Source organism: Nanorana parkeri, unplaced genomic scaffold (genome assembly GCF_000935625.1).
Source record: "Nanorana parkeri isolate BGI_ZX_2015 unplaced genomic scaffold, ASM93562v1 scaffold122, whole genome shotgun sequence".
Classification (NCBI taxonomy): domain Eukaryota; kingdom Metazoa; phylum Chordata; class Amphibia; order Anura; family Dicroglossidae; genus Nanorana; species Nanorana parkeri.
The window spans coordinates 2,020,520-2,037,429 of NW_017306390.1; the positions used below are offsets into that span (position 1 = coordinate 2,020,520).

The following is a 16,910-nucleotide window of genomic DNA, read 5'->3' on the forward strand; positions in this document are numbered from 1 at the left end:
AAACCCCCCCCCCCCCCCCCCCCCCCATGTCACAGGTGTAGGGGTCTGGCAACTGGCTACTCCGGTTTCAAGCACTGTATAGTAGGAAGGCAGGTGGTATATCATTAGGCTTCTCCATCCCCACAAGTACTGGAATTTTTCCAGTGCGTGATAGTAAGTATAGGCACCATAGGGTGCACATTTGCTTGGCATTAGATGGTGCACAGTTGTTTTTTCCAACTGGTTTTCTTTAAAGATGTATGTTTTTTTTCCCTTTTATAGTAGATTAAATTACATATAACTTTGCATGTAATGTACCTAGAATAAATACACAAAAGCTTAGAAAAGTGTTGCTTTGCACTGCACATTAAAATAAGCACAGACTGCAGCATCGGTCTACATATGACACTCCAGCCCAAGTCATATTGCTACACCGTGGGTTTAACAAACAAGCATAATGTAGAAAGCTCTTTGACCTCTTTAATCTTCTAGGCCAGCATGTAAAGTGTCCCTGGATGAAAATAAACTTAAGATCAGGGCCGTTGTCACTGCACATATTTTCCTTTCTGCAACCCATTTCCAGACCTCCTGTTATTTCCATCCTCCAGTAATCAGGGACTTTAAATCTTGTGGCTTTTGTTTGATGGAGCTACATCCGTGGCTAATGTTCTTTGCCTTTGCCAGCATATAGCTATTACAAGTACCTTGGCCTGCAAATTAAACAGAAATGAATAGCAGACAGAAAATTAGATGAAATGTGTTGGTTAGGACACGAGCAAAGAGTGGCATTTTGCATGTAGTCTGTTATATGGGCTGTTAAATGCATACAATATACAGCTGCAGGGGAGCAGACAGGAGCCAGAGAATGAAGCATCTGCTTAGCTACAGCAAGTTTTCCCCCCTTTCAAACTCGTTTATTGCTAATCACTACTTTTAGCTCCATGAACAATAACGTGTCTGATGCAATGCTTGTTTGGTGAAATTATGCATTGATTCAAACAGAAATACTTGAAGTAGTTTTTAATGAAAAATCAGTATATTCTAATGTGCACTTCCACATTATATTATTACCTGCCCCTTTTCAAAAACACATGGATATAATTTGGTGAAAGGTTGCTTTGATTAGGACTGGTAATTTTTAGGTTTATGGTAAGAGTTTGATTTGTAAGGCTGTAAGTATTTTGCGCTTGCCATGCAGTGCAAATGGATCTTGTTCCAAAAAGACGTAAAATTATATAAGGACAGCAGGTTGGATTGCAGAAGGTCAAGAAATTGATCCACTGTCTTTAAAGGATAGTTATACACTTCTTCACTTCTGAAAAAATGAACTGACCAGGCCACCTATTGATCTAAAGTAGGTACAAGGGGGTATATTTAGTGGGAGGAAGAGGATCAGACAGAATTAAAGCTGAAATATGGGTGCATACAATTAATGCAGTTATCTATTAATTAAAACTAAACATATTTTTAAATGCAACCTGAATTTGGCTTGATATCAACCTTTTTGCATCACCTGTACAGTAGAAATCGGACTGGGAGAGGAAGGGTCTGTATTAGAAGCCAATCAGGTTTCCCGCATGTAAATATGCAGACACGAGGATAGAGTGATATATATAGATATAGATATATCTATATCTATATATATATACACTGTATATAGCTTCAACTAGCTTGTTTGTGGACCTGCACCTCACTTTTACATTGGCTGATGAGTAGAAAAATGCATACTGAAATATTTGCATATGTCAGTTCAGATATCACGTCAACAAATGAAAGCTGTCATGAGTGAAATATATGGGCTGCAAATCCTGCTCTTTCTCAGAAAATGCTGGTTGTCTGGCTGTGTAAGCCTTCAACGCTTTTGCATGGCAGATCTAGAACAAGCCTGCAGAAAATAACAGTCAGAAAAGTGTAATTTGCTACCTCGTTTCTTGTTTCTGGTAAGTGACCCAGAATGTAGTAAAGCCAAGCCCTGAGCATGACAGCCAGAGTTCCCAAAAAGAAAAGTGAGCAATGATGCCCTACTTATATTTTTATCACAGCAGGTAGGTGTGCCTTTAAAGATTACTATAGAATTACACTCTTAATGGCTACAAAAAGTGATGACTGACAACCATTATCACTGCCCATGCAGTGACAGTGTCTCCTGCAAAGGTCCTCCTCTGTGTCCATTATTCTCAGCCTACCAGCTCTCCCTTGCAAGCTTCTTCCTCCTCTGCAAGCAGAAAAAAAACCTGCACTTCCCTGGTAATGGGGATCATGTGACCTTCTCCCCTGTGATGGTGCCAATCGCTTGGCATGCTCTCTCGTATGGCTGGGGAAGTGACGTCACTGCTTGCCAGCACAACTAATGCCAGCTGCAGAGGAGCAAGGACCTGCAAGGAAGTGAAGGTAAGGTTGTTTGCAGATCACTTTGCCCCGCATTGGCAAGGTGACAGAGTCTCTTTAGGTATTTAGTATTATCTACAGTTTTAAAACAACATACTTTACTATTACTAGACTGTTATTTATAGCCTGAAAAAAGGCATACTTAGCATGCAAACAGCAACTTTCATCTTCTAATCGTAGCTCTACCAGGCTTTTGTAAATGTGGGATAAAAATTCTTGTGTGGGTTTTGCTTTCACCACTCCTACAATGCTCTAATAAACATATCTGAAGGTTATTTGAATACAACAGTGATATTTCAGTTTTAGCATTTTAGTAAAATAAGGGATATTTACATATTAACCATTTATTCAATGTTATCCTCTTTGGTTTTGCTTGTCAGTGGTTTTATTTTTAATCCAAATGGACCGCAATTCTGTCCTGCCTTCCCAGTTAGATATTTCTTAACCAACATGAGCGCTTTCAACGAAGGCTGACAGATTGTACAGTGACAGCCCAAATGACAGCTTGTGCAGAATGACTGGTCTCCCTGCCATTTAGAGATCATGATCTAAGTAATAAATGCTTCCCTCTCCTATCTGTGTTCCTTGGCCTTGCTCACTCTGCCTCTACATAAGTGCCAGAGCAGCATCAGGTAATCAAATGAAGAGAGCAGCAGCGAACAGAAGGCAAGGTTAGCTTAAACTGAAAACTTAAATATCTAGATCTGATGCTGCTATTTCAAATTCAGCACTGTATTTTGCTATGCTGAATTCTCATGCAAAATGTGCTATCTAGTGGTATCTATATGTATTATAGCTATAGTATAATATAGTATAGTATTAAGATATATATCACTTTTTTGGTAGTATCCTGTAATAGCGATGCATATTTGATCAAACAGCTGCAAGGTCAGTCATCCATCTACCTCTTACTGTGCGCTGCAGCATAGATATAATTTATATTATTAATTCAGCAGGCACAAATATTTCCTTCAAAACATTTCAAGTAACTCAAATGACATGATGTAATGGGGTAATCTGACAGTTTGATTGCATAGTGATCAGAGCCCAGTGGGAACATTTACTAATTGCAAAACTAGAAATGTTAATGTGCAGTTAGTCAATAAACCTGCAAATATTAAATAAATGATTGGTAAACCTCTGAGCATTCCCCCTAGTGTGCATTGATTCTAATTTTTAAATGGATGATCATGGGTTTCACCTATGTAAAACAGGTTGACTTATGTACAAGATAGACTATATTGCCAAAAGTATTGGGACACCCCTCCAAATCATTGGATTCAGGTGTTTTGTGAAATTTCTTTGGTACTAAATATTCCACGGTCAACTGTTAGTGGGATTATAACAAAGTGGAAGCAACTGGGAACAACAGCAACTCAGTCACACAGTGGTAGGCCTACGTAAAATGACAGAGCGGGGTCAGCGCATGATGAAGCACACAATGTGCAGAAGTCTGCAGAGTGAATAGGTGCAGACCTTCAAACTTTGTGTGGCCTTCAGATTGGCACAACAACAGTGCGTAGAGAGCTTCATGGAATGGATTTCCATGGCCGAGCAGATGCATCCAAGCCTTACATCACCAAGTGTAATGCAAAGCATCGGCCGCAGTGGTGTAAAGCGCACCGCCACTGGACTCTAGAGAAGTGGAGACGTGTTTTGTGGAGTGATGAATCACGCTTCTGTGTCTGGCAATCCGAAGGACGTGTCTGGGTTTGGTGGTTGCCAGGAGAACGGTACTTGACTGACTGCATTGTGCCAAGTGTAAAGTTTGGTGGAGCGGGGATTATGGTGTGGGGATGATTTTCAGGGGTTGGCATTGGCCCCTTAGTTTCAGTGAAGGGAACTCTTAGGGCATCAACATCAACAGTGTGTTTCAGATCTCCACTAAGCTGACCATCTTTACTTGTCTGGAGGCCAGTTGTTAGACATGTTTGTTTCATAGATTTTGCTCGGAGAGCCAGTGCTTTTCATTATTAAAGCTTTGCCCTTAAAAGAAAAAAATGGCACCATCCTGAGTGACCCAGAAAACTCAAGGCACACAAGAACTTACTACTGGCCTTAGCTAAATGATACAACAGTCTCTACTGTGCTTGGAGTGTTACGAGAAAAATGGGTGATTGTATTGGACCAGGGAAAATGTTTTACCTTGTATTTTTTAATAAAAAGCGATTTCCTTTTCTATTGTGATCTAGCCACCCTCCTTCCCCACAAACAATATCTTCTCATCCCCAGCTACTCGCTTGCACAATTTATATTTAAATGCCCCAGAAATCCATGGTCATGGCTTAATCCATGGTCATGTGAAACGTCAGATCCCTTGCAGAGTTGCAGGGTCCTTCTTTGAGTGTCCATGCTGCTACGTGGTAACATGGACACTTCCTATTGTCTGACAATCAAAGTGTCCTCACAGGTCTTGAGGACTCCGTCAGCATCATGGTGATGTCATGAAAACACGCAGTGGCATAACCAGTAGACGACAGACCCAGACTGCAGTGTTGGATCACTGGTCTACACTAATGAAACAAGCGCTGGTGAGGAACACTTTAGGTAAGAAAAATTAGCTTTGAGGGCTTTTGGAGGGGGGGAGGTTACCCAGAGCTGGGCTTTAAAGTTAACTTCTCTATTGCCCAAGCATATAAATGTAGCATTTCCATAATCCACTTAGTCTTCTGTTTTCAAAGCCTTCCTTCTTTCGCAAAAATATTGCTTGCTGTCTACACAGACTAAACAATCCTGCTACTAATACACAGACTTTTGACTTTGTGACTTTTTGCGAAAAGTCTTTAGCTACGCCCTCAGGTTCAATTATAACCACTCCTCTTGGTCACTAATGTATGCAGAGAGCAGACAAATGTGGCTGTCACAGGGTTGAGGTGTCTTTGATGTGCAAGCTCTGATTGACAGCCTGGCTTCACCCAAAGACCCGATGGGATTACCAGGTAGGAAGGGAAGGGGGGTTAGAAGAGAGGGTAAGAAAAAAGAAAATTGACAACATCAAACCATACAACACTAAAAAGCTGCTAAAAATCTGTTGCCATGTTGAATAAGCAAATTAAATATCGAGCTCAAGCCCTTGTAGCCCAAATGAGAAATAAGCAACTTGCTTTTTTCTTATATTTGGACAATAAGAATTGGAACTAGTAAAGGTGATCCAAACTCCCCAGGTTTTGTAAAAGTGATCATATTTGTCCTAAGATTTAACCAAGGAGTGTAGCCATTCCTTGGCTTTATTCCTTGGTGCCCAAAACTGAACTGCATATTCCAGATGAGGTCTTACTAATGCTTTGTACAGGGGCAGGTTTATGTCTCGATCTCTTGAGTCTGTACCCCTTTTAATACAAGAAAGTGTTTTGCTGGCTTTAGAAACTGTGGCTTGACATTGCATGCTATTACCCAGATCTTTCTCCATCATTGACTCCCCCAAACATTCTCCCCCTAGAGTGTATGACACATGCATATTTTTAGTCCCCAAGTGCATAACTTTACATTTCTCAATATTAAACCTCATTTGCCAAATAGATCTAAATACAGTGCATTCAGATCTGCTTGTAAGTTGGAGACATCCTGTAATGACTGTATTCCACTACACAACTTGGTGTCATCTGCAAACACAGAAATAGTACTTTTAATCCCCAACTCGATGTAAATTATAAATAGATTAAACAGTAAGGGGCCCAACACTGAACCTTGGGGGACCCCACTAACAACCTCAGACCATTCAGAGTATGAATCATTGATCACCACTCTCTGAATACGTTCTTTAAGCCAGTTTTTAATCCAATTACAGATCGAATACTCTATACCTACTGACCTTAACTTATACATTAGCCGCATGTGGGGAACTGTGTCAAACACTTTTGCAAAGTCCAAGCATACTATATCCACAGCCATTCCTCTGTCCAATTTATTAGTCACTTCCATATAAAAAGAAAGTAGGTTTGTTTGACAACTTCTGTCTTTTGTAAATCCGTGCTGACTATCTCCTTATGATATTATTTTCAAGCAAAAACAATTGCATGGATCCTTGGTCAAACTTTCAAGTATCTTGCCAACTATTGAAGTTAAACTTACAGGTCTGTAATTACTTGGTATAGGCTTTGATGCCTTTTTAAATATAGGCACCACATTGGCCTTGCACCAATCCATCAGTACAAAGCCAGCTATCCCCATTATGGACTTAAGTTGCAGCCTGTTGCTTGGTGTGCACAGAGTTGAAGAAGGTATTTAATAGATTTGCCTTCTCTTTGTCCCCAGTTACCAACTCTGAGTTATCTTTTAAGGGTCCTACATGCTCAGACCTGATTTTTTTACTATTAATATATTTAAATAATTTTTGGGGGTTTGTCTTGCACTCTTTTGCAACCTGTCGTTCGTTTTGAATCTTTGCGAGCTTTATTTCCTTTTTACATATTTTGTTATATTCTTTGAAGCTTTCAAATGACAACAGTGTTCCTTCATTTTTATATTTAAAAAAAAGCCTTTTCTTATTCTTTATGGCTTTTTTAACATTGGATGTGAGCCACATGGGTTTTTCTTTTAACCTTTTAAACTTATTGCGTACAAGAATATATTTTGCAGTATGTTTAAAAACAATTGTTTTGAAACATTCCCATTTTTGTTCTTTTGTCTTTTGATGAAAATATTCCCTCCCAGTTTAAGTCTTCAAGAGCAGCCCTCGGCATGGGACAATTTGCTCTCCTGAAGTTAGGTGTTTTTATTTTTCTATTTTTCCAGTATGTGAATGTTGTTTACAACTTAAGTTAAATGAAATCATATTATGGTCACTGCTACCCAGATGTTCTTTTATATGAATATTTGTAATAAACTCTGCATTGGTTGAGATTACCAGATCCTGCAGAGCATCATTTCTAGTTGGGGCTTTTACATACTATACCATAAAATTGTCATGTAATAAGTTTATAAATGTGCACCCTTTTACTGTTCCAGCAGTGCCATTTATGTCAGTCAATGTCAAGATAGTTAAAATCTCCCATTAATACTACTGTCCCCGCCCTTGCAGCCCTTTCTATCTGTGTAAGGAGCCGAGTCTCTATCTCTTCATTAACACTGGGGGGCCTTTTACCTTTGCATTATGCATACCAGTATACAAGTCCACTCATAATGCACCATCATACTCACCATCAACAAAGTCCTCTTTCACACTCACTTTTAGATCACTTCTCACATAGAGACAGCCACCTTTTCGTGTTAACCGATCTCTCCGAAAGAGAGCATAGCCAGGAATATTAACAGCCCAATCATGTGAAGAACCAAGCCAAGACTCAGCAATATCAATGATAGCATAGTTCTCCTCATGCACCGAAGCTTCCAGCTCTCCCATTTTGCTGTGCAGACTTCTGGCATTGGTAAACAAACAATTCAAGCAAATTTTACATTTTTCACTTGTAATAGATTTATCTTTTTTTGTAGTACAATTAGTACTATAATCTTCAATGTTTGTTTGCAACATGGGAATCGCCTTATCCAGTTCGATTTCCCTCCCTCCATCTTCCCCTGCTCCACCCTCCATTACAGTCACCCCTGTTTGACATATCTACCCCAATATATTCCATCTCTCCCTCCCCCCTCAATCCTAGTTTAAATACTTCTCCAACCCTCCCAAGAACCTAGCACATCAGCCCCCCTTCCATTTAGGTGCAGACCATCTTTAGCATATAGGTTGTACCCCAATAAAAAGTCAGCCCAGTGCTCCAGAAACCCAAAGCCTTCCCTCATACACCAGGTTTTCAGCCGTGCATTTAGCTCTCTACGCTCCCGCTGTCTTTCCTGTGTTGCGCATGACACAGGCAATATTCCAGAGACTATTACCTTGGAGGTCCTTCCCTTCAGCTTGCAACCTAGTTCTTTAAATTGATTTTTAAGGATCCTCCTTCTTCCATGTATTCTGTCATTGGTCCCAACATGGGCCAAGACAGCTGGGTCATGCCCACCCCCTCCCAGTAATTTGTCCACCAGGTCCACCACATGCTGAACCCTGGCACCAGGGAGACGGCAAACCATCCGGTTGACGGCAAACTATTCTATCAGTCCTTCAAATTATAGAATCCCCTATTACCACAACCTGTCTAGGCCTTCCTGCATTACCATCACCTCCCGGACTAGATGTGCTGATCTCCCGGCTGTTAGGGGTAGTAGTGACATCTAGGGCTGCCAACTCTGAGTCTGCCACCCAACTTAGCAAATTTGTTTGGGTGCACAAATACAGGGCTGACCTTCCTTTTCAGTGAGCCCCTGTCACTCCCTCTAGCTACAGTAGCCCAGCTTCCTACCTGATCATCCTCACTTACCCCTCCACCCTCCAGATCAACCCCATTAAATGCCTGCTCGGTGATCAGCAGACTCCTCTCAAGGTTGTCAAGTCACCTCAGTGATGCAATTCGCTCTTCCAGATCTCTAATATGAGCTTCCAGAAGTGCAACCTGCTCCCATCTGTCACAGTGGTATTCACCCTGGAGCTGTGGCTCCATTTGTGTATACATGTGGCACTGAACAAACCATTCAACCATTCTAACATACATCATCTCAGTTGCAATGTTTCTATAGGTTATATAAAAATTAAAGATATTACTTACAGTTCAAACTCCTATTGCTTAAATGCCAATTTTTTATGCGACTTAGCTCACAGGCACTTTGTTCCCAAGCCCTGTCTGAGCAAGCTCAATGTGAGTGGTGCACTAGCTTATATTACGCCTGCTCAATGAGAGAAACCTGGGATTAATTATAGCAAGTTTACTGTATTTTTGAGGACACTAAGAGGTGTGTGCCCTCAATGAATTTTGCACTCCTAGTTTTCTTTTATTATTTTTTTGTATAAGTATTGTCAATGGCTATGTCTGATAATTGTAATTTCTGTTTTCCAGATTTTAATGGCTGAAGAAATTAAACCTCTAAAATGGTATCCATGTGTGTATCTTGCTGTATCTTTGTTTCCTCTTCTTAACAGGTTAGTGTAATTTTTTTAAACAGTTTGTACTAAATAGTTATTATGCTATATAAACATTCTATATAGTGAAAACCTTGTATTTTAAATTAAGTTTACCAGATTTTCTCTAAAAGTTGAACTGAGGGCAGAGCTGTGGGAGGGAATTTTGGATCTAGCAGACAAGTGCACTGTCTTTATTACAGGAAGCTCCTACACAAAGGTAAAGTTTCATACTGGATTACTGTACAGATCTGTAAGAAGTTAAAAACAAAAACACTCCAAGATTTAAGTTTAGTACTCCTTCTCGTGGTGTGATTAACCCCTAACCAGTGTGGCAGTTGAACATAGTCATCTTAGGGTCTGGTTCTTGGTGTACAATGGAATAAAATAAGATGTCTTTTCAACTTAGTTTCAGTTTAGTCTTTTTGCCTTGCTGAATTTAATTCTAGGAGAGAAGGTTTAGGGGTGCAGAATACCTGAAAATAAGATCTAGAAATCCTTGTAGATATTCATCCTTTCCAGGCAGAAGCTCAAACTGTAGAGAGCCCTCTGATAATGTGCACCAAACATTTATTATTTCCCCAAATCATTCCTCTGAACACAAACCTCAGGGATTGGTTAGATCAGATACATATTCATAACTCCATAATTGTCCTTTCTACTCTGCTTATTAGAATCTCCTTCACAGTAACAGACTTAGGCTGAGTTTAAGGAAGACCTGCAGTGCCTAGAAAAGTTAAACAGAAGCTCAGAGTGATTATAGCTTATTAACAGCATGCACTCAATTTAATTAGGGGTAAAAGTAAGAATACACATGCTTCTTGTATTTACACGATATTTACTTATCCCAGAATTCAGCTTTAAGCAAGACCGTCTTGTAGTAAATCCTTTAACCACTTGCCGTCCGCCCGTAGTAAAAAAACGGACGGACGGCACTGCAGCATTGGCGGGTTGCCGTACATTATTTTGTACCTTTTGGAATACCATCTTCTGTCAATGTATAACACTGCTATGTTGGCAAGTAGATCTAGAAATAGTGTGAGCATAATATTCTAAAAATGATAGCCACAAAAAAATGAATTGCAACCTTTGGATATAATGCATATATTGGTCTAAACTTAGCCCTACACTGAAATGTTTTCACAGCAAATAACCTAAAAAGATAATGCAAACTTATGTCTAGATATTACAAGTATGTCACCAGTATGAGTCACTAATGTGACTGGCACATTATTTTCAGAGAACTCAATTTTAAATGCTATTTAAACAACTTTATACTTTTTTTAAATATTTGCACTTAATTAAAATTAACAGCCTGCTTAATTAAGCCAGCTTCCTCAAAGGCCAGTAAGAAAAGGGTTTGCTAGAAGTTCCAGTCTTTTAGAAAGGCTGCGAGATTTGACATTATTGCAGGAAAAAGGACTCAGTAAAAGGGTGCCTTATCTTCAGACTGTGTGGCTGTCTTGATAACAGAATGGAAAAGTAATCTCTGAACACACTTGTTTGCCTATCATTGAGAATGCAATGGTGCTGTTGCCGAGCTACTATTGAATGCCTAAGTAGGAACTCATTGGAACTCTCGCTGAATTTTACATCTCAAGCAATTATTGTTCAGATTGTTTTGACCATTTGTACGAATGTGTATTTATCATTGAATAATTGAAATGAAGTTTAAAGAGCAAACGACTGTTGCTTCTAGTTTGCATGTGTTGTGTATAATTTGCATTTGGCTAGTACATGTCATTTTACCAATTTAGATATACTGTATATAAACAGAGAGAGAAACAGATAAAAATAAAAGGAAATGATACATAGATACATAGAAAGATATGGGGTCTGGATGGCCTGGCTTTGTGTTGTACCACAAAGTGCTGGGGATGTTCTGGGTAACCAGATATTTTATATTTATCATGATAGTGTAAGTTTTTTTTTATCTGTTGCAATTAATTTATAGGGCCATGCATGGTACTCTGCATGTTTATGTTTAGACTCAAAGTCTGCTTTTAAAGTCTATCCCCAAGAAGAAAAAAAAAACATCCTTGCAGTGGGGCTTCCCCTGACCTATAAGGGTTAACTGCTTATTTTTGTCTAGGTGTGGTGTGTAAAGGACTTTAAATAACCTGGTCCCCACACCTGCAGGCTCCATGACTGGTGCCCGCAGCCTCTTTCCCCCTGCGCTCTGGCCATCACGTCTCATGCCGGGCTCATATCTAAGGGACAGTCCCCAAGCCAGAGTGGAGGGGAGAGAGGTGAGTGTCAACTGTCGGAGGAGCGGGGATCGGGTAAAAAGTAAAAGTCCTTTACACAGCTCACTTAGACATAAACAAACAGCTAACCCTTGCAGTGCAGGGATAGTCCCACTGCAATGGTAGTTTATTTTTCCCTGGAGATAGGCTTTAAGTGAATTTTGGACTGGTGTTGGCAGCTATGTTACTTACTGATTCACAAAAGATGGGAATTGTCTGAGACAGTCAGCATTTCCTGCTAAAGGACAAAATCTTTATAGAACATGTTTTCATTAAAATAGTGTATCTTAAATAAATAGACACAGGGAAATAGTCATTCCTAGATATTCACAAAAGGGTGAAGAGTTTGGAGAAGGCAGGAGAAGTGAACAATATAGGACAACATAGCTGAACTGGAAAGTGAGCTGAATTGGAGAATTTGTCCAAATCAGCTATGTTGTCCTAGATTGTTCACTTCTCCTGCCTTCTCCAAACTCTTTACCCTTTTGTGAATAACCCTGTTAGTCCTGTACTATAGGATTATCAGAATATACAGTATATGTAGTAAAAATGACACTAATTCATAAGAATGGAAAGAGTGAGAAATAGAGGTTTTGGCAATAGCAGCATTTTGAGTTCCTGTTATTTGTTTTGGACATATTAGAAAATGAAATCAAACATCTGATTGCAAAGTAAGCATCAAAATGCTATTGGCTTTTATTTTTCTTTATACATGTCAAGCCCAGTGTGATCAGAATCTGTTAAATTAATGAACACGGTAGAAAATACTGAAGATGATAACTTCTTAGTAACCTGTTAGCCGTTGTAAAGGCCCAGTGAGGACAAGCGGCTTGTACAGACTAATTTTATTTGCCTTGATCCTATTACTTGCTTTAGAATCAGTGTTACAAAAGGATTAGAACATGAAATATTTTCTAATCCTTCTCTATTCTACCCAAAACTAAAAAAAAAGTTTTAGCTGGAGTTGCACTTTAATTCCTGAAATCGGATAAGAGTATAAGGTTAATTGACCTGAGAGCACCTTAGATTAGAACCAGAACAATAAGATGGCTTGGGTATTGTGAGGATTCGCTTCAAATGGTAGCGCATTCAGTACACTGCCACTCACTTTTCACTTTGTAAGGGCTTCTTTGCCCACTTTTATTAACGCTCAATTCAAAAGAAAAGTCCATACAGGTGTTCCCTCGCAGGGGTTTTCAAACATAAAAAACTGTTTTCTCTCACAATAACAACAGTTTTCAGTCTTACCAACTTCAAGTTGGTCCTTTAACTTAAACGTCCACTGGCCACACAGGGAGACTGCTCGTTGGCCACAGAGATGGATTGCCACTCAGGCTGCTGCCACACAGGCGGATTGCCACTCAGGCTGCTGCCACACAGGCGGATTGCCACACAGGCTGCTGCTTTGCCACACAGGCTGTTGCTCCCCAGTCCACCAGCCACACAGACTGGTTCTAGGGTGGGGCTCATCTCTTAGGCTCATCTCTTAGGAGGCTGGAACTTCTTGTAGAGGCCCTAACAAGCCAGCTAGCGTCAGCTGGGCTTGTTACCTCCGAACCTCCAGCCCTCTCAGCACTTCCCCCTAGAGGAAGAACTTCATTATTACACCTGAACACAGACATCCCCACCTGCCTGCTGCCACATATCCCCCCCTCTTGTTTCAATCCTGGGGTTGGAACACAGGCAGCCAAGAAAAGGTGAACCCTACACCAGGCATTCACAGTCCACTTCTGCACAAAACGACTCTCTCTCAGAGTCACTGCTACACTCCTTTGGGTTTTACCTAGACACACTAAAACCTTTTTATGCATGTGTTTCCACCAGCAACAATTGCTTACTTTAAATGGGAACACACACACCTTTTTCTTGCTACTACTCCTTGGAATCCTATTACCTAACTCAGCCGTGGACCTGTGAGCCTTTTTACCAACCAGTCTACCCAACTCCAATTTTGAGTACTTTGGCATTCTCTCACCACGCTGTAGTGACACAAGTTGTAGTACATTCCCTACATAAACCACTTTCTGCATGTTCCTTAGCACCCTCATAGAGGTAATGTCCTAATTCGCCTCTACACATTTCTGCAATGGATGATTCATTTGGCTGGGGTTTTTCCTCATCCAGCCCTTTACCTCAACCTTTCGCTTCCGGGGGTTATTTTTCCCAATATACACTTGATTCTGAACATTTGGAGGGATTTCTAACATCTCTCTGTCGGGTTCCTTGCAGCCAACCAACATTCTTAGCTCTACGCGCTCTACATTTTGTGTCTGTATACTGTCAGGCTCCGAAGTCTCTGTCATCATACTATATTCCCTATAGTCAATCCATATATCACTAGCAGGGGTCTCATACTCCTGAACATCCTTGAAGTCAGCAGCAGACTCCTTGTGTTTGACGCATGTCTGTTCAGGAAAATAAGGTTTCTCTACATTATACCATCAGCCGTCTCTCTGCAGTCCATTTCTGTGTAATCTCCCAATCCATCTTTAATTACAGTCTCTAAACAGTCACTCAAGGTCACAATCAAGGTCACAATCATGAATGAACAGGAAGTGATGTATACACATACCATGTCCTCAATTATCTACAAACACTCAGTGATCACTGAGTGTTTGCACTTGCTCTCCTCTCTGACACGCTGTCAAGAGGAGGCTAAGCAAGCGCTGTGGGAGGAGAGTTCAGCCTCTGCAGTCCATTTCTGTGTTGCAGTCCATTTCTGTGTAATCTCCCAATCCATCTTTAATTACAGTCTCTAAACAGTCACTCAAGGTCACCGGGGTACTAATTCCTTGTTGATCATCCTCACCATGTCCACTGGCAGTCTCATGGTAGACACACTCAGCTTCTCTACCAGCTGTCTCTGCATGAACACCACTCGTTTTCTGGCAGTCAACTTCTATGTTAACCCCTTCGGTCTTTTTGCTAACGGAGTCCTCGATTCCTCCATCCCACTGCTGACCTACCCCCACTTGGCAGTCACATGCTGTCACTTTTCTAGCAGGTTCTCCCCCGATACCCCCAGTAAGGTCACTCTTTTCCCTACTTTTACTCACATGGTCATTATTATCAATGCACAGGAATCCTCAATGAGTGTTCCTGTTTATTCATAACATGAGAATATAGTATGTTTACTATATCCACAATCATGAATGAACAGGAAGTGATGTATACACATACCATGTCCTCAACTATCTACAAACACTCAGCGATCACTGATCACTGATCACTGAGTGTTTGCACTTGCTCTCCTCTCTGACACGCTGTCACAGGAGGCTGAGCGAGCGCTGTGGGAGGAGAGTTCAGCCTCCTGTGACAGCGATGTCTCCGCCCCCACACCGCACTGCCGCACTGTGATAGGCGGCCGAGCGGTGTGGGAGAAGAGACACCGGCCGCTCACAGCTCACTCCTCCCGCAGTCACCGGCTGTGACTTTCTCTCCTCCCCGCTGGGACACAGAGCAGCGCCCAGCGGGGAGGAAAGAAAGCAGGGATGCGCCGATGTATCGGCACATAAATTGCACTTTCGGCATTTAGCCAAAAGTGCCATTTTCGGCCGATATGTTTCGGCGGCCGATATATCGGTGCATCCCTCGTTGATAGGTATATATATTTAGACATACACTATTAAAGTAATATATATTTTTGTATAATGATAGTAAATTCTTCTATTTTGCTGTTATCATCAATAGCCTTAGCTGTTCACAGTAATACTAGTGGAAGATCTATAATACTAGGGGAAGAACTATTACAAAATTGGTCACATTTTATTGTAAATCTTGAAAAGACTACTGCAGACATTTTACATTCAGATCAAATATATGAGTTTAGAATACGTAATAGTAGTATTCAAGAAAAGAATTGCTATAACGATTTTTATAATATTTTTCTTCACATACGCATGCATACCATTCTATCCAGCTGTGATAGGGAAGGGGTTTGGGCAAACACTGCGAATGGTGCCTATACCAGTAACCTTTTTATACCCATGGTTTAAATCTTTTTCTGAAAGAACATGTATAGCGCTTTGCTGTGCTATCTCTTAATGTTTTTCAGACAGGCGTCAAAAAAAAAAGAGTAGCCAGGTCGCTATATAAAAAAGGCTACAAGGAAATCTACTATGCTCAATATTGCTAATAGGCAACACATCAAAAACCTTTAGAGTGCATTACTTGAAAGCTAGATCTAAATGATGTGCCCTAAAAGCATGCATAGGGATACCCGATGTGCTGTGTAGTATGCGTTTACTTATGTACGTCCATCCTAATAGGGTTCATGTATGTGCAAAAGAGCATTTTTTAGGCTGGCTCCACACCTGTGTGTCCATAAAAAAAAACATTTAACATGCGCTACTGTAACACATAGAATATGTACATTACTCTTCTTTCCGAATGGCATCCTAACTTACATATACAGATGACCCTCAGTTTACAACTTTTACAATTTGCACTGAATCAAAATAGCACCCTTTTTTGGGAGTGTTGTAAATTGAAACCAAATATATAATGCATGTCAATGGGAAGTTAGGGAGTTAGGTTCCAGGCTTCTCTCAAAACAAGGAATGTTTCTAAATAGAAACTGGTGTAAACTGAAACCCAGTAAACAATGTAAGTCAATGAAAAGTGTGGAAGTTTGGTTCCAAGCATCTCTTATTGACATAAATTGACATAAGTAACATAATACAGGTACATTTTGTTTAAAACTCCTTGTGTGAGCTCATGCAGCAGCTTTAAATATAATGTACCTGTATTTTATGACTTATGTCAGTTTTGAGAAAGGTCTGGTACATAACTCCCCCACTTCCCATTGACTTACATTATATACTGGGTTTCAATTTACACTGGTTTCTATTTACAACCATTCCCTCGGGAACCTAATGCCAGCATAAATTGAGGGCTACCTGTACATTGAACCTAAAATCTGTACTATAGTGTACCACAATGTGCTTCCACAAACATTGCAGGTATGTATTTTTGTGCATTGAGGCTGGCTGAGAGCCAGTTTAAAGTTAATGAGCTTCCTTAACAATATGTGCCTTAGTGCATGCAGAGGTATGAAGGGATTCTTAAATTTTTTCATGTTTTTAATTATTTTTTAAAATAAATTTAAATTTTTTGTTGGACCTAAACCCAACACCAGGTTCATCCCACCCCCACCCTGGTAGAACCCTCTGCATGTATGTTTTCATATGACGCGCTGGACACTTTTCCTCTTGACCTCTTCTCTGGCCAGGGATGGTCCTCTATGATGTAGGAAGTGGCACTGACTTGATGTGGTCACCTAGGCTCTCTGCTTCAATGCACTGTTCATAGAGGCACCATGGTGACTCCCATTCAATAATATATCTTCAGTCTTC

At 40.4% G+C, this 16,910-nt stretch overlaps 1 protein-coding gene across 1 annotated transcript in view; it reads left to right on the forward strand.

Moving 5' to 3' along the window:
- Window positions 1–16,910, forward strand: part of LOC108784649 (G-protein coupled receptor 1-like) — a 401,418-nt gene that overhangs the window by 345,532 nt on the left and 38,976 nt on the right. The window contains exon 11 of the mRNA XM_018553518.1: window positions 9,249–9,331. Within this exon, the coding sequence (XP_018409020.1) occupies window positions 9,249–9,331 (83 nt within the window). The remainder of the gene's footprint in view (window positions 1–9,248; window positions 9,332–16,910) is intronic.